The 18,322-nt window shown below is 37.4% G+C and overlaps 2 protein-coding genes across 3 annotated transcripts in view; one reads left to right on the forward strand and one right to left on the reverse strand.

The window, feature by feature from the left end:
• Positions 1-18,322, forward strand: part of RB1 (RB transcriptional corepressor 1) — a 157,430-nt gene that overhangs the window by 89,188 nt on the left and 49,920 nt on the right. The gene's annotated exons all lie outside the window — the stretch shown is intronic.
• LPAR6 (lysophosphatidic acid receptor 6) lies at positions 12,451-14,476 on the reverse strand. Its single transcript, XM_062194187.1, has one exon. The coding sequence runs from the start codon at positions 13,690-13,692 to the stop codon at positions 12,631-12,633; it is 1,062 nt and encodes a 353-aa protein (XP_062050171.1). The 5' UTR covers positions 13,693-14,476; the 3' UTR covers positions 12,451-12,630.

An 18,322-nucleotide genomic window follows, 5' to 3' on the forward strand; every position in this document is an offset into this window, starting at 1 on the left:
GCAGGGCCCAAGGACCTGGGCCATCCTCCACTGCACTCCCGGGCCACAGCAGAGAGCTGGACTGGAAGGGAAGCAACTGGGACTAGAACCCAGTGTGCTGGCGCCGCAGGTGGAGGATTAGCCTGGTGAGCCACGGCGCTGGCCAACACTAAAGGGATTTAAGTAGTGTGACTTTTTCTTGTATAAATTGTTTTCTCGTTCACACTACCAGACTTACCACACACCTTTACATTTTTTCCTCCCAAATCTTAAAGTGATAGAAAAGAATATCTGTCTCTCTCTCTCTCTGTAAAACACACACACACACACACACCAAGCAGTATTATGAAGTGAAAAACCAAGGAGAGAAGTAGAGATATTAATTCTTCTTTTAAAAATTGTTTCTTTAAAAGCAGAGTGACACAGCAGGAGGGACAGAGAAAGATCTCCTATTCACTGGTTCATTCCCTAAATGCCTGCAATAGCCGGTGCTGATCCAGGCCAAAGCCAGGAGCCTGGAACTCAGTCTGAGTTTCATTGTGGGTGGCAGGGGTCCAAGAACTTCGGCCATCATCCAAAGCCTTTGCAGGTGCAATAGCAGAAAGCTACATAGGAAACAGTGGAGCTGGAATGGGAGCCAGCACTACAGTATGGGATGTGGCTGTCCGAAGAAGTGGCTTAACATTTACCACAGCACCCACTAATGTTGATTCATTTCTGAGAATATAAATTAAGTGAGGAATGTATTGATGAAAGTCATGGTGGAGAAAGACAGCACTGAACTCATACTGGAAAGATCTCCAGTGGAAGTGGAAGTCTTAGAGAGCCTCCAGGCTCCAAGTAGCTGACACAGTGAATGGGGCAATAATCAGGAGAGTTTTCTTAAGTACCCTCTGGCAATGGTTCTCAAACTTTAGCATAAATATAGCACATCTGGAGGGCTTGTTATAGCACAGACCTCACATGGATGGGCCCAACCCCAAAGTCTTCAGGGTAAAGGCCAAGAATTTGTATTTTTAACATGTTTCCAGGCAGTGCTGCTACTGCTGCTGATCTGAGAATCATGTTTTAAGAACATGAGAAACCTGGACCATTCTCCCATCTAAGGCCATAGCAGCCTATAAGAATCAGGAAAATGCACCTCCATCTGTATTAATGAATTAGCAAGATGCTCCTCTGGACATAGCCCTGAGCTTGGTATGCAGAGATCAGGTTGAAGACTATGCTGTTGTGTAGAACACAAACTATGGTTATAGATGTTCCATGACTTAAGATGCAGTTAGCCTTGATAAACCTTTTGTAATTTGAAAATAGCATAAGTCAAAAATGCATTCACTATACCTGGCATACCAGCCATGGTAGCACCACAATACTTTATTATAGCATTGCTGACTGAGCTGCTGCTGCCCAACATCATGGAATGTATTATACTACATGTCAATAGCCCAGGGAAATCCAAAATTCAAAAGTAAGATTTCTACTGAATGTGTATTGCTTCCACACCATCATAAAGTTTAGGAATTGCAAGTCAGACCATTTTAACTTGTGAACCATTTGTACATGCATACCTCTTCTTCACCCTAAATTTTATATATGCATACACATACAGGATTAGGGTTTCCTGATGGTACCAAAGAGAGAAGCTGAGCAGAAACTGAGGTAACAGTTTCTGTTTCAGACTTCTGCAACAGACTTGGATAAAGGAAAGACATATGAAAAATAATTCTTACTAAGAGGAAAATGCTCTAAACTATTGTGACGTTAGTTTATATAGCTCTTTACTTTGGTATTTTGGGGCCCCTCTGTGAAGGACCAGAGAAAATGGAAAAGAGAAAATAATAAAAAGCAACAGAAGAAACATTTCCAAAACTAAAGAAAACTAGGAGGTTTCAGCTGGAAAACTCCTATAGTGTTATACATAATGAATGAATATGGATATATGTTGGTAGAAAAATCAAAATTCTGAAAATAACAAGGAAACTCTAAAACTTCCAGAGAGAAACAGTGTTATTTACAGGGCACTAAGATTCAGATCAGCAACATAGTTTTCATTATGAATACTGATTTTTTTTTTTTTTTTGCCTACAATGGCTAGAGGTGGGCCAGACCAACTAGGAACCAGGAATTCAATCTAGGTCTCCCACATGGGTAGCAGGAACCCAATTACTGTGGTTGTTTCCCAGGGACTACATTAGCAGAAGAAGCTGGAATCAGGAGTAGGAGCCAGAATAGGACCTAGCCCTCAGATATGGGGACATAGGTATCTTAACTGCTAGACTAATTGCTCTCCCCAGGAATATTGGATATTTGACCTAAAATTATTTCTCTGATTTACATTGTCAAACATGAAGGCAAAATGAAATGATTTTCAGACTTGCAAGTTTATCTCTTGGCTATTCTTTCTGACATGAAGTTACTAGAGAACCTGTTTTAGAAAAATGAAAAAGGAATTCAAGAAAGGAGATATCATGCAGTCCAAGAAAAAGTGAAATTATTACAGCAGTGTAGAAAGAAAAAATTGGGAAAAATCCTTGGATGCAGCAGGCCTAGAAAATAGTTGTTCCAAATAAGAAGTCAGTTCCATAATGAAAGACTTCTAGAGCAAAGTGGTTTATTTTAGCAATTGTTTGACCTCATCTAAGTGGTGGTAATTAAACAGGTACAATTTAAAGTCGATGAATCAGGTAATAAGAGTTGTAATGATAACTCTATAAGAGTTGAATTTTCAAGTCAGAGTAATAATGCCAAAAAATTTGCCTTTTTTCCTAGAGCTTTTATAGAATTAAATGAGTGATGGATTTGATGGGCAGGGCGGGAGAGCAATCTTTATTTTCTCTATATTTTTGTAGATAAGTATAGGACATTTATTAACAATAGTGATAAATATCCAGATTAAGTCTATAAATATAGATGGGCATTGATTGTGTAGAATTAACATGGCAGGTAAATGACATCTAATTTGTTCTTTTTTTTTTTAATTTATTTTTCCCCCCAAAAAAACCTTTTATTTAAGGAATACAGACTTCAGGTGTTTCCTAAATACAACTTTAGGAATATAGTGATTCTTCCCACCATACCCACCCTCCCTCCCCTCCTCCTCCTCCCTCTCCTATTCTCAGACCCATTCTCCACTGAGATCCATTTTCAATTATACACAGAAGACCAACTCTATACTAATTTGTTCTTAACACTAGGCCTCTTCCTTCCAATCTCTATCTTCCCTATCTCAATCCTATATTATTGCCTTTCTTCAAGAAGCTTTATTTGTTTAGTGAGGAAGTTAAGCTATAACCCATGTAAAAAGGTAAATAATAGAAGCAGTAAATAAATACCAATTAAGAGATACAGACAATAAGCATTATCAAATAAGATTTTTAGACTAGAAGTTGAGTTGAGCCTTGTAGTATGAAAAGGGTTTTAACAAAGAAGAGGGCAGAGTGAGTTTCTGGACTGGACAAGTGGCAGCTAAAGAACATGTGGTCTGCCTAAATGTCTGGAATCAATAAAGTGAGAGGGACTAGGTAGGCATTGTGGTGCTATGGGTTGGGATACCTACATCCCATTTCAGAATGCCTTGTTCGAGTCACTCTACTTCCAGTCCAGCTTTCTATTGTGCCTTGGAGGCAGCAGACTCAAGTACTCAAGTTGTTGCCATCCACATGAGAGATCCAGGTGGAGTTTCTGGCTCTTGACTTCAACCTGGCCCAGCCTTGGCTGTGGGCAGGCATTTTGTGAATGAACCAGTGGATAGAAGATCACTCACTTTCTCTCTGTCTCCTTCTCTGTTACTCTGCCTTTCAAATAAAGAAATCTTTAAAAACAAACAAACAAACAAACAAAAAAAAAAAAAAACAAGTTCTTAGAAAATGGAATTAAAATAAGTTAAAAAAAAATTAAGTGAGAGCTAGGAAAAGAGTCCTACTACTTGTCCTTTTGATCACAAACTGAAGTAGAGGAGTCTTATTTGGAGTCAGAAAAGAAACTAAAACACGAAGTAGGTCAAGTTCATATTTTGGAGAACTTTGAACTTTGAAAGTGGACTTTCCCTTTCATCTTCAATGGGGAATCTGACAGCTTTTAAAACCAGACATTCAGTGACAAGCATAATGTGGTGACTTAATAGGTGAAAATGGTTGAACAGTCCTGTTTGGGATTGAAGGGAAGTAACAAGGAGGCTGAGTGAGGAAATAATTGCTGTAGTCCCAATATGACATGGGAACAGTATTGATAGTGGTTATTAAAAGGAGGGAATAGATGAAATTCCCAACTGAGAAGAGAATCATAAGATGTAAAAGGAATCTTCCGTAGTATATAGTTCAAAAGCCTTCACTAAAGATGAAGAGATCAACACAGGTTAAAAGGAGTTAACGAAAGTTATACTAGTTTGTAGGAAAGTACTGAGTAAACTTATATCCCCCTTTTGATAGAACATTAAAGTTCATTCATTCAACAGGTAATTAATGAGACCACTTATGTGCCAGGCACCAAGATAAATGAAGTTCTGGGGTCTTTTTTTCTGTCTCCCATCCCAGTCTTAATTTTTTTATTCTGAATAATAGGAACAGCACATATAGCCCACAGGCTGACCACTGGTTTTGTAAATAAAGTTTTGTTGGAAAAACTGCTGCCTTACTCATCTGTATTTTGTCTGTAGCTGCTTTTACATGGCAATGCAGAGTTGAGTAGTTGTAATAGGACCATAGAGCCTGCAGATGATTACTGCCTGACCCTGGAGGAAAATATTTGCCAATTCCTAATGTACAACATTAACATATTCCCCTAAATAAGGCCTATACAAAAAGGTGTAATCAGAAAAGAGTCATATTCTAATATATTTTTTACCTCACTCCCTACCCCTGCCCTTGTTTTCTGGTTTATCGGATTTCTTTGTATAATACTACATATGTTTTCTTATTCTGCCTTTCACACATATGGTACATATACTATGTATGCTTTTCCTCACTTTGCTTTTTGCATTTGACAGCACTTTCTGGAATCATTCCATATCAGTTTGTTGAGATCTTTTTTTTTTTTTTTTTTTTTTTTTTTTGACAGGCAGAGTGGACAGTGAGAGAGAGAGAGACAGAGAGAAAGGTCTTCCTTTTGCCATTGGTTCACCCTCCAATGGCCGCCACGGCTGGCGTGCTGTGGCCTGCGCACTGCGCTGATCCGAAGATAGGAGCCAGGTGCTTCTCCTGGTCTCCCGTGGGGTGCAGGGCCCAAGCACTTGGGCCATCCTCCACTGCACTCCCTGGCCACAGCAGAGAGCTGGCCTGGAAGAAGGGCAACCGGGACAGAATCCGGCACCCCGACCGGGACTAGAACCCGGTGCGCCGGCACCGCAAGGCAGAAGATTAGCCTAGTGAGCCACGGCGCCGGCGAGATCATTCTTTTGTTATAGTTGCATTACTACATTGTAGATATTTGCTACAGTTTATTCAACCAATCTATGGTTAAAAATCTAGGTAGTTTCTAGTACTAGCAATTTCAAATAATGTTGCAATGAACAACTTTGTACATGTATACTTTTTTATTATTACAGTTATATCTTTAGGATTAATGCCTAGAAGTGATAAATAGCCTTGTACACATATATTTTTATAATATTGAAATTGTGTCTTCAGGATAAATACCTAGAAGTGAGAATACAGGGTCAGAGAGTATATACATATGTATGAGTATGTGTGTTAGATATTGCCAAATTCCAATCCATAAGAGTTGTACCATTTTGCATTCCCACTAGCAATGTATGAAGATATGAATTACTGCTCTACAGGGACTGCAAACTTCACCCAGTAGCATTACAATATTCTCTCCTTCTTTTTTTTTTTTTTTTTTTTTTCTTACTTCACAGTATTTTTGAAAGCACCTGTAGGATTTTACAAGTATTTAACCCTTTAGGCCTCTGGGGCTTTCTCATTAAGATAACTATCATGTCTAGTAACACAAGATCATTAGACTTTTTAATTCTCAAACATTTGTATTAATAGCATTTTCCATTATAGAAACTTAAAGTCTGGTACCACATCACATCTTGACAGTCCTTCTAATATACTCCAAATAGACTGATTAGTTGGTGTCTCTATAAGATGAGAGACATAGGTCCTTCGATTTTTTCAGTTGGGCCCAAACTGGAAAAACCAAAGTCCAGGATTTACTGGAAATTTTAGAGACCAGATTGTTTGAAACTTTGATTTTTTGAATGCCTGTCAAGAATGCCAAGAAGGCTCAAAATCCAAAATATCTGGTTGAAATAAGATTCCTTAAAATCATGACATAATATAGACCAAATTTGATCATTGTTACAAGGTGATTATTCAAATCTTTGAAAATAAGCACATATTTAAATAACCCATAGCTCTTAATAAAAATTCAGCTGTTTTTGAACAATTAGAATTTACCAGACATCAAGAGAACATAATAGATTACTTTAACACATTGCTTTAACAGAGCATCAGAGTTTAATTCTATGTCAAAGAGAAATTGAGCTTCCTGTGATCTTTTGCTGTGAGGTTTATTAAGACTTTTTATAGCAAACAGAAACTGAAAGAATTTGTTGCCACTCATCCTGCCCTGCAAAAGATGCTTAAAGATGTGTTACACACAGAAACACAGAAACATGGTCACCAATATGAAAGAAGGTAAAGGAAGGAAACCTCACAATATTCTCTCCTTCTATAATCACCATCACTTAAAAATAATTTCTCCCATTTTAATAAGGGAGAAAGGGCATAATTAAAATAAATGATAAGAACAGCTCTTAAATTGTATATATGGGGGCTGGCAATGTGGCATAATAGGTTAAGCTTCCACCTGGGAAAGCAGCAGAAGATGGCCCAAGTCCTTGGGCCCCTGCTCCTTTTTGGGATACCTAGATGAAGCTCCTGGCTCAGCTACTGCTGGTCCAGTCCTAGCAGATGCGACCATTTAAGGAGTGAACCAGCAGATGGAAGATCTCTCTATCTCTCCTTCTCTCTGTTTCTGCCTTTCAAATAAATACAAATAAATCTTCTTTAAAAATTGTATATGTGGGCCAGTGCCACGGCTCACTTGGCTAATCCTCCACCTGCGGCTCCGGCACACCGGGTTCTAGTCCCAGTTGGGGCGCCGGATTCTGTCCCAGTAGCTCCTCTTCCAGTCCAGCTCTCTGCTGTGACCCAGGAGGGCAGTGGAGGATGGCCCAAGTGCTTGGGCCCTGAACCTGCATGGGAGACCAGGAAGAAGTGTCTGGCTCCTGGCTTCGGATCAGTGCAGTGCACAGGCCGTAGCAGCCATTTGGGGGGTGAACCAACGGAAAAGGAAGACCTTTCTCTCTCTCTCTCCCTCTCTCTCTCTCTCTCTCTCTAACTCCGCCTGTCAGAAAAAAAAAAAATTGTATATGTGGCTCTCACTGTAGTTACTTTTTCCCTTTTTGCTGCAGGCAAATGCATTTCTACCCTGTGGAAGAGGGCTCTTTGAAATGCAAATCTGGCTGTGCCACAGCTCAGTAGGCTAATCCTCCACCTGCAGTGCTGGCACACTGGGTTCTAGTCCCGGTTGGGGCACCAGATTCTGTCCCGGTAGCTCCTCTTCCAGTCCAGCTCTCTGCTGTGGCCTGGGGGTGCAGTGGAGGATGGCCCAGGTGCTTGGGCCCTGCACCCGCATAGGAGACCAGGAGAAGCACCTGGCTCCTGGCTTCGGATCAGCTCGGTACACAGGCCGCAGCAGCCATTGGAACCAACGGAAAAGGAAGACCTTTGTCTCTCTCTCTCTCTCTCTCTCTCTCACTGTCCACTCTGCCTGTCAGAAAAAAAAAAAAAAAGAAAAAGAAAAAGAAATGCAAATCTGATCATGTCTCTCCTCCTTGAAATCCTTCATCACTTTTCACAAATTCTCAGCAGTTGACATGGTCTAGTAGTGCTCCCATGACCTCAGCCCTGTAACTCAAGTCTGAATCTATTCTTTATGTGTGATTTCCCTTGCTACCCTTAAAGAATTCAGCAAGTCCAGAAAACCTGAGTTCTTACCAAGGCACTTCCTTAACTAGTTATGTGACTTTATGCAAGTTCCTTAGCCTTTTAGTTCCTCAGTTTCTCAACCTGGGCTGTAGTTGTATCAGATGACCTCCAGACCCTTTTTGTCCTATATTGTGAGTTTTCCAGAGCCATTCTGATAGGAAGATAATGGACACATTCTTCCTCTGGCTATTAACTGATAGTCAGGTGTAAGTAAACAATACACTTGTTTCTCAATTTTAACATTCACTTAAACTTTAATTATATTTTAAAAAGTCTCTTGATTGTTTGAGTAAATCAAGTTTGGAATTTGAAAACTGATTATTAAATTCTTGAATTAAACCTACTTGTGAAGTTTTATCTCTTGGATTATATTTAGAACACTGATTTTCTGAAGAGAATTTTGTACTCTTTTTTAAGTTACTGGAATAAATCTTTTTGAGATAGGGAGGGGAAAAGACTTGGTGGAGAAATTTGCTTGCAGTTAATTTCTTGTTTTATTATTGGCTCTGCTGCTTTGCTTAATTGATATTCTTTGTACTTTCATAAAACTGACAGGTATCAAGTAAAAGTGATGACGAAAAGAATAAAATATAAATCTGAGAATAAGTGATTTGAGAATAAGGAGAAGTGATTTGAGAATTAGTGCTTTTAAGAGTAGGTGCATGGGGGCCAGCACTGTGGCATAGTGGCATAGCGCAGTGGCATAACCACTGCTTGCATTGCTGGCATCCCATATGGGCGGCAATTCAGGTCCTGGCTGCTCCACTTCCAATCCAGCTCTCTGCTATGGCCTGGGAAAACGGTAGAAGATGGCCCAAATCCTTGGGTCCCTGCACCTGCATGGAGACCTGGAGGAAACTCCTGGCTCCTGGCCAGGTTTGACCCAGCTTTAGCTGTTACAGACATTTGTTGAGTGAATCTGCTGATGGAAGCCCTCTCACTTTCCCTCTCTGCCTCTGTAACTCTGCCTTTCAAAACCTTTAAAAAAGAAGAAAATACAGTCACCATATTTTTTTTAAAAAGAGTATGAACATGTTAATTTCTGGAAAATATTGCTAATTAAGTCATATTATTGCTCACCAAATGAGGGTTCTTCAAAAAGTTTAGGAAAATAAAATAAAATAATGTTTATTTCGGTGCAAAATAATTTTGAAGTCAATGCAGTTTTTTCATAATACATATTTTGCATGAACTTTTTAAAGACCCCTCATACTTTGATTGATTTAAATGTGTTCTATATTCTTAAATTTATTCATTAGTCCTTTTTAATTTAGAATTTATTTCTTAGAGGTCATGTTGTAAAGGGGTAATTTAGTTTCCAGGCCAACCCAACACAATTTTATAAAAACAGTTTACTTTAATATTAAATTAAGATTTCTTTTTTTTTTTGACAGGCAGAGTGGACAGTGAGAGAGAGAGATAGAGAGAAAGGTCTTCCTTTTTGCCGTTGGTTCACCCTCCAATGGCCGCCACGGTTGGCGCGCTGCGGCCGGCGCACCGTGCTGATCCGATGGCAGGAGCCAGGTGCTTCTCCTGGTCTCCCATGGGGTGCAGGGCCCAAACACTTGGGCCATCCTCCACTGCACTCCCTGGCCACAGCAGAGAGCTGGCCTGGAAGAGGGGCAACCGGGACAGGATCAGTGCCCCGACCGGGACTAGAACCCGGTGTGCCAGCCTCACAAGGCGGAGGATTAGCCTAGTGAGCCGTGGCGCCGGCCTAAATTAAGATTTCATCCATGCTTAAGTACTCTTTATAAAATTGTTTCTATGCAAAAACTCATTCACAACTGAGAATACCAAGTCACATCTTTTCTCATTTGTGAAGACATATGGAGTTGGATTGGCATGCAGGCACTTAAAATGTTTGGGTGTTGAGAAATACAGAGGTTCTTCCAGGCAGTAGTAACTGTATTGACATAAGCCAAAATATTTTATCGGGGATACAAAGTCACAGGACCAAAAAGCAATTCTTCAAATTCTTGATAACTATTTACCAGTCATAAATCAAACATCTGATAAACATCAGTTGGGAATATCAAATTTGCTCCATTTTCTCTGCCTCAGCTGAGTGGCTAATTTCTTTAAATATCAATATCAATAATTAGGTTTTACACATCAAATTTACTTTCAGCATTTTGAATGTAGAATATTAAGATTTGCTTGTAAGTCTTCGATGAAGTAGGTGTTTGTTTAACTCTCTGCGGGTAATACAATACATACATTTTTCTCCTTTTTGATTAACTACTTGATTGGTATTTGCTCAGGAAAGATTCCTCAGTTCAGAACCAATGATTAAGATGCTGGAAAGCTTTTTCCACACCTGGAAAATGTCTCCTCTTACTCTGTTCATTTAAAGGTGGTTAATATGTGGTGGAAGAAGGGTTATTATTGGAAAGTCAGAGCTAGGAGAAAGGGATAAAGAGATCTTCCATCTGCTGGTTTACTCTCCAGATGGCCTCCATGGCCAGGTTGGGCCAAGCTGAAGCCAGGAGCTTCTTCCAGATCTCCTTTGTGGGTAGCAGGATCCCAAGCACCAGGGCCATCTTCTGCTACTTTTCCCAGACCATTAGCAGGGAGCTGGATCAGAATTGAAGCAGCTGGGACAAGTTGCAGGAGGCAGCTTTACCCAGTGCCACACCACTGGACCCAGGTCATCTGTTCTTACATGAAAATGTTCAAAAAAGTAGGCAGGGTTTTGTGGGAGTGGAGTTGGCATTATCATTTTAAGGTAAAAAAATCTCAAAGTTCTAATACTAATATAGGTTTTCAGAGTAAAGGGGAAAGAAAAAAATTTGAGAATATGTAATATACCTTAATGTACAACCATGACAAAGGAAGTCAACTTCAATTTTGTTCAACTACCCTTTTTGGCCACACAGGTAAGATTTAGTCAATATTTGAAGCTCTGGATGAGAAAACTAGTCTTGATTATCTGTTACTTTATGAAGAATCTTACAGAACTTTGATTCATGTATCCTCCTGTTGATAAGAGGCAACAAAAGTTTCTCTAGTGAACACATGAAGAATTATCTGATGACTCTTGCTTGTATTTCAAAGTAATATCCTTACTTTATGATCTTACGCTAGGTTTTATTCACAGACCCTTAAGCAGTGGAAAGTGCTAAGAAATCTCATAGTTACAAAAATTCCCAACTCCTTACCTCTGTATCAGTAAGTTATTAGTGCTTTTTTTTAATGCAAAAATACATGTTTAAGAGTACTGAATGTATTTTTTGTTTTCTGAAGTGTGGTATCAGATAAAGGCACCTCAGGTCAATTGAAGAAGAGATGCTTTCAGTATGTAGTTACTTCTCTTGGGTTGGGAAGGACCATGCCTAATGTAACACTGGTTTTGTTCTGGTTTTTCAGAACGATTTATTTTTGCTTTAGGCGTATCTAAGGGAAATCATGGGTCCTCTCCCTAAGAACTCCACTGTTATTTTATTGAGTATTAATTTACTTAATCTAGCAAGTCAGTGTGCTTTGTCTGAAATCATTGCAACTCAAACACAGAGGATAGCAAAAAGTAAATTTAAATCTTGTCCACATTGTGTTCAGGACTTAAAAGATTAAAATGGTAAAAACCAGATAGATCACTGAATTTAATTACATGTCCTTTTTCTCAAAAAGAAAACATTTTTTTGGTTTACTTTGAGAACTGCTTGAATTTTGAGAAAAAAAAGTTGAAAAATAAAAAGTCTTTGTACAGTTGACACTTCTTTTCTAAATTATAGCTTCATTTATGTTTAGTGGAATGAAAATATAGTTGCACTCGGATATTTGGCTTTGCAGTTATGCTGTTTTATATATAAAGACTTATGTATCCTTATATCATTTTGACACTTGAAATAACATTTTCAACTGTTCTTCGTTTTAAATGATCAGAAGAGGGAAAGGAAGTAAAAAATACTTTATAAGTGCTAAGTGCTATATTTCACTAACTTTAGTGTTTTTCTGACTTAAATTTCTTTATTGTGATATTAATGTATCTTTAAAATGTACCACTGTTAGTATTATATGATTTAAAAATTTACTTAGCAAAATTAACATTTCCTCCCTCCCAATTGACATATATCATTTTGAAACTGAATTTTGTTACATCCAGAAAATGAGTCAAGAGTAATTCTACAGAAAACTACATTTTAAGTTACTTTTATATAAAATACTCCAAAAACATTTGATTATTTCAAATTATTCTCTTTTGTGATTATAGTTTAAGAAAGATTAGTAGTTTTAATTCATAGTGAAATAGAAATGATGTATGTTGAATAAAAATAGTAAATACTTAAACTTCTAATATGAATAAGTCATTTAGAATAAAAAACTTAGTAAATTAGTATAAAAATGGAATTCAAAGACAGTGCAGATGGTCACCACATGATTTAAATCATAGTCGTATTGACGAACTGCCTTACAGATTTTTAATGAAGAAGGAACAAATCAAAATGGCTCAGAAAAAATAGGATGGAATGTATACAAGAATAGAATATATTTTAATGCTTTAATACATAGAATACAAGTTTTCTTTACACAAAAAACTTTAAAATGTCCACATGTTCATTTCTTTTGGAGTTGAGAAATATTTTGTCCAAGAGAACACTTTTCACAGTTGAAGAAACTTGGAAGTTCTGTCCCCGTGGTTTATTCAGGCAGCTTATATTGTAGATTCATTGTCAAATATCTTAGTTTTTAAGGTCTGTAGGTTATGTTGAATAAAATTCTCTGTGCCTTGAACTTCAGAGAATCTGGAGTCACTTCTCCTAACAGACCAGTTTTTCATTTTTATTGAGTTCTGGATTGTGTCCGACGTGAAGTAGTAAACTATAGGGTCAAAACAGCAGTTGGATACAGCAATGCAGAGTGTGATTGGATACATTGTCCTTACTGCTGCCACTACTGAGCAGTTAACAAATTTCTGTGTTCTCATAAGAGAATATAAAATAAGATTGATATTATAAGGCACAAAGCAGAAACAGAATATGACCAAATGTACAAAAATCATTTTTAAAACCTTAGTTTTGTTTATTTTGCTTCTACTTAATGTAACAGGTTTATTTAAAGTTCTCAGCACCATACTAGAACAAGTTACATTTAAAATTAGAGGAATAAAAAATCCCACTATTTCGATGAAAATCACAATCCTCGAGAGATATGTTTTCCATGTGGCTTCTGGAAAATTTTCAAAGCAGGCTTCTGAGGTGTTGTTACCCTGAGAGTGAGTAGACTGAAAAAATACTGCTGGTGCACTTCCTCCGATCACAGTTAGCCACACAGCAATGCAAACAATCTTTGCATTTCGTTTGGTTCTTAGAGTCTTTGACTTAAAGGGGTGAACGATCGCCAGAAATCGATCTACACTAATACAGGTTAGGAACAGAATGCTTCCATACATGTTGGTATAAAACAGCATCACAGAAATCTTACAAAGTAAATCTCCAAATGGCCAATTCCGTGTTGCAAAGTAAAAAATCCTGAAGGGTAAAGTAAAAACGAACAGCAAGTCTGACATTGCCAAGTTAATCATGTACGTTGTAGTTTCATTTCGCACTTTGAGGGTGCAGATGAAAATGTATATGGCAACACAATTGGATATTAACCCAAGCACAAACACCATGCTGAACATGCACCCGTACAAAGTGTACTTAAAGGAGTCATCATAGGAGCAGTGGGAGCTGTTAGCGCTTACCATTATAAAGGCTCGGCCAGTAGACAGCATAGAAGTCCTTTTGTCCGCAGTCTTCTTTGGTATTCAGATTGTGACCACTAAAACCTGCAGTTTATTTGCAAATTATTTGGACCCAGGCGTGGTTTTACAAATATTTCCTTTTTCTCTGAAATCTCCAAATGAAACATGAAATTTGTTGCTATAAGGTTTCCATTCGGTTCTTCAACAAGAAAAAATTCTCATTTTCAAGTCTCCAGAAAAATCCATAAATCCAGGGTCTAGTTAAGTGACGAGCAATTTTTAAAACATGCAATCAATGAAGCCAATCCATGGAATATAAATTTAAAGAAAAGTTGCCTTCCCAGACAGGAAAACAACCATTTGCCTTGTAAAGTTGTTTTTCTTGTAAAGTTGTCAAGGTGAATATTCCGAAATTAAAGTTATTTTATGTTCTGGGATGTTTAAGCTGAAGTTCTCAATCTTGCTTTGCTTTCCAGTGTAGAGTTTCAGAGACTTAAACATTCCCAGTTTGTCCTCTTTTACTTCTTGCTTCTTTTACATGAAGTTTTCCTTTTTGGTAGTCCTGCAGTGAATCCCAGATGGCGGTAAGCAGAAAACTCTTTTAAAAGTTCCCAAAGAAATTCCTAAGCATGTTAGCTCTTGCTGAATCGAAGCTTTTTCCACAGTTGCCAGCTGTATTGTGAGATGGGCTTTCTCTGAAGTGAAAAAGAAAGGCTTGCTAGGTTTGTAATGTGACATCACAGGAAGAAGAGGCTGGGTTTGGACAAAGAAAGGTTTCAGCCCAGTTTGTTTGCAGTTCCTTTAATCTGATAATGTGGCTGCTGTGAATATACCTAGCAGGCGTGCAAATGGTCACTGGCTCTTTAGCTGCCCATTAACTCTTTGGATGCGGAAATGCCTTCTGGGGTACTGGCAGCCTCTTTGGGTTTTTTGTTTTGGTTTGGCAGTAATAACTGAGAGAAAACAAATCAGCACTGAGCTTGTTTCTTACTTGATTGTTTTCTGTTTTGCATTTGGGATATGACTTTCTTTACAAAAATAAAATGTATATGCATATGTGTTTATAAATTGAAATTGTTAGGGGTATCTTAATACAGCATTTTAAAGAACTGTTTAATTTTGACTGTGAAAGGGAGATCTTTAACCTTTATGTATAAAAAGGATTTGACTGAGAGACCAGTGGTAAGTTCTGCCACTCTTGGGCTTCTGTTTTTCATAATCACCCCTCAAGATTTAATTTGATTTAATTGGTAAGCTTGTGAATAGGTCTAATCCTGGATGTGTTTAGTTTTTTATTTTCTAATGATGCTCTTTACTTTGAAATAGAATAAATATTTTAGGGCCATTTTGATTTTTAAAGCATTCCTTTAACCAAAGAATAAATTTTAAAATATGTATCTTTGGTGTGGTATTAATGTTATGGTACCCATGAATTTAAGTTGTATCTTTTTAAAGAAACCCCCTCCCCACCCTAATTGACTGAAATAAATTTTGGAGTATAAAAGTTCTACTACTTGACTAAATTTTAGGTTCATAATTTTGTTTTCATTCTCTCTAGCTCTTCCCTTAATTCCTTTAATATGATATTATATTTTGGAATATATTTCAGTTTGTCTTTATTTAAAAATTGCTATGAATGATTTTCCTATTTATATTTAAATAAATATTTAATATTTTTAAAACCCTTTAATCAGAAAAAAGCATGTGTAGCATGAGAGTAGTTGAATTTGAATGTTATTTCCTCAAAGCCTGAAGATAATACAACCTCTGAGATACATGTCTTTCTTATTTTAAGCTACCATTTCCAAGGAGGGGCTAGACATAGTTGTGTTTTATTGTTTCTATGTTTATATTTGGATCAGTTTGAACTGAAACTCTTCCTTTTGGAGTATCAATTAAGGAATTATCATTTTACACCTTTTAAAAAATCTTTTATGTATTGGACTTATCTTTCATGCTCAGCAATTTGTTATTGGAAAATTATATCTGTTTTTATTGTTTTGATTAGGAAATTTATCTAATGAAATGATACACAAAAATAGGAGTATTGCTAATAACCAATAAACTTAAGATTTTGAAGGGCAAAATTTCTTTGTATCACGTTTAGGATAAAAAAAGCTATATATGTGTTCATATTAGAAAACTGGTAGAAACTGGGCAGTAATGAAAAAAAGAAGCTTATACTCTCATTGGAGAAAAAATTTCTGTTAACAGTTATTTTAGAAAAACATAAAATCTTAGTAATACACTTTTAAATTTATAGTTTCTTCTTTAGTCACCTTTAAATAGTGAAATACATTCCCTGACCTTCTCTACTTTTACTTTCATTTTGTGAATGGCACTTTCTCAAAGAATTAAAATATATTAATTCCATACTAGAATATTTTTCCACATGTTGCTATTATTCACTTGCCTTGTTCATTTAAATTGTTCATTTGTAGTCTTTCCATGTTTGGGTTATTGGTGCTTAAAAATGGACAGATAGATTACTGTTTGTTGAATTAAGCTTTTCATTGTTATCAGTATATGAATATATGTTTGTATTTCTAATCCTTTTTTTTTTTTTAAGATTTATTTATCTATTTGAAAAGCAGAACTACAGAGAGAGAGAGAGAGAGAGAGAGAGAGAGAGAGCGCGAGCAATCTTCTATCCAGTATTTCTAATTCTTACCACGGGTCTTGATCCTTAGTAGACACGTTTGCTGATGAGTGAATCAGATCAGTGAACTTGAATTTTATTGAAACTTGTTTCTGCTGAGGAAGTTCAGTAGCAGAGGAGCTGTCTGATTCAGCAGGAAGAAGATATTTGAATGCTGGATTTTTCATATTTTATTTGACTTCTAAGGAAAGTGAAATTAGCTACCTTGAAAAATTCTTAGGTTAGGATTTTTAAAATGTAGAATACTTTCAAAGGGAATTGAATGAATCCAAGGAATCAATTATATTTAATAGGTGCTTCTTTGTTTGATAGAGTCCAACTCTTATTTAATGGGAGATTTGTACACTTTTGTGTGTTACATCTGGGAACTGTTTCTTCTTTTATGGATTTTTTTGGGAGTAGTGAAATAAGAAAACCCGAGCCAGACAGAAGTTAAAGTGATGAAGACAGATTTTATTTAGACCTATTGCAATTGTACACAAGTAAAATTGATATGGAATATATTGAATCTCACTATGCAGATCATCGCTTTTCAGAATTTAATTACACCAAGAAGCCAGGTTTTACCTATCAGTATAGTAATGGTATAAATCACTTAGTTGTGTAAATTTTTTTTTTTTTGACAGGCAGAGTGGACAGTGAGAGAGACAGAGAGAAAGGTCTTCCTTTTTCCGTTGGCTCACTCCCCAATGGCCACTGCGGCCGGCATGCTACGGCCGGTGTGCTGCGGCCTGTGCACCAGGCTGATCGAAGCCAGGAGCCAGGTGCTTCTCCTGGTCTCCCATGGGGTGCAGGGCCCAAGCACTTGGGCCATCCCCCACTGCACTCCCGGCCACAGCAGAGAGCTGGACAGGAAGAGGAGTGACCTGAACAGAATCTGGCGCCCAGACCAGGACTAGAACCCCGGGGTGCGGGCACCACAGGCAGAGGATTAGCCTATTGAGCCGCGGCGCCAGCCATGTGTAAATTTTTTTTTTTTTTCAATTTGAGAGAGAATATTTTGTTAAAGTTCAGAAATTAAGGATTTGGATAACTTCTGGGTTTTTAACTGAATTTTGCTGTAACTGACTTTGAAGAGGTAGGGAGAACCTGACTTACTCAAGCGCAATTCAAATCCAGCTCATACTAGCTAATGTATGTTGAATAAGTAAACCTTTATTGAATACCAATTATATTTCTTTCTCCTCTGTTTTTAATAGTGTTTACTTCTGACTTGATAGTAATATTTCTTGTCTTGCCCCATTTTCATTCTCACTGCCACATTTCTGCATAAACCCAGTCACTCTTATCTAAGGAGTTGTTATAATGTCTTATCTAATCTCCCTATATGTAGGCCTGCCCTCTTCCGTATGTCTCCTGGGACGTATGAATAAATTAACTAGTTGTTTATTCTCTTCTTGCCTTTAAAAAGAATTTAAAGCAGAGTCTGTAAAACAGCAGGTTAAGGTGCCCCTTGAGATGCTGGCATCTTATATCAGAGTGCCAGTTCAAGTCCTTGCTGCTCTGCTTCTGATCCAACATTCCTGGTAATGTGCCTAGTAAGGCAGTGGAAGACAACTCAAATACGTGGGTCTCTGACACCGTCCCATGGAGGATTCCAACACTGGTGGCTTCTGCCTGGCCCAGCCCTAACTATAGCAGCATTTGAGGAGTAAACCTGGGAATGAATGATCTCTGTCTCTGTCTCTGTCTCTGTCTCTCCCTCTCCCTTTGTTGCTGTACCTTTCCAATAAATAAATCTTTTTTAAAAATTTAAAACAAATTATATATGAATATACTGTTAAAACTGATATAATTAAACATTTAAGATTTTATTATATGTAAATATACATTAATGAAAAAGTTTAAAAAGAAAGTGGAAGAATTAGCAATTTAAAAAATGTAGTATAAACCATGTAAACGTTAGTCATTCATTCAAAAAATGACTCATTTTGAATGCAGTAAATAGTTGCAAAAGAAAAAAATTCTTGGGGCCAGCATTGTGGAGTAGCAGGTAAAGTT

Source organism: Lepus europaeus, chromosome 6 (assembly GCF_033115175.1).
Source record: "Lepus europaeus isolate LE1 chromosome 6, mLepTim1.pri, whole genome shotgun sequence".
NCBI lineage: Eukaryota > Metazoa > Chordata > Mammalia > Lagomorpha > Leporidae > Lepus > Lepus europaeus.

Bases quoted from the DNA above. Each gene is read 5' to 3' on its own strand.
- LPAR6 (XM_062194187.1), bottom strand. From the start codon at position 13,692: ATGCTGTCTACTGGCCGAGCCTTTATAATGGTAAGCGCTAACAGCTCC.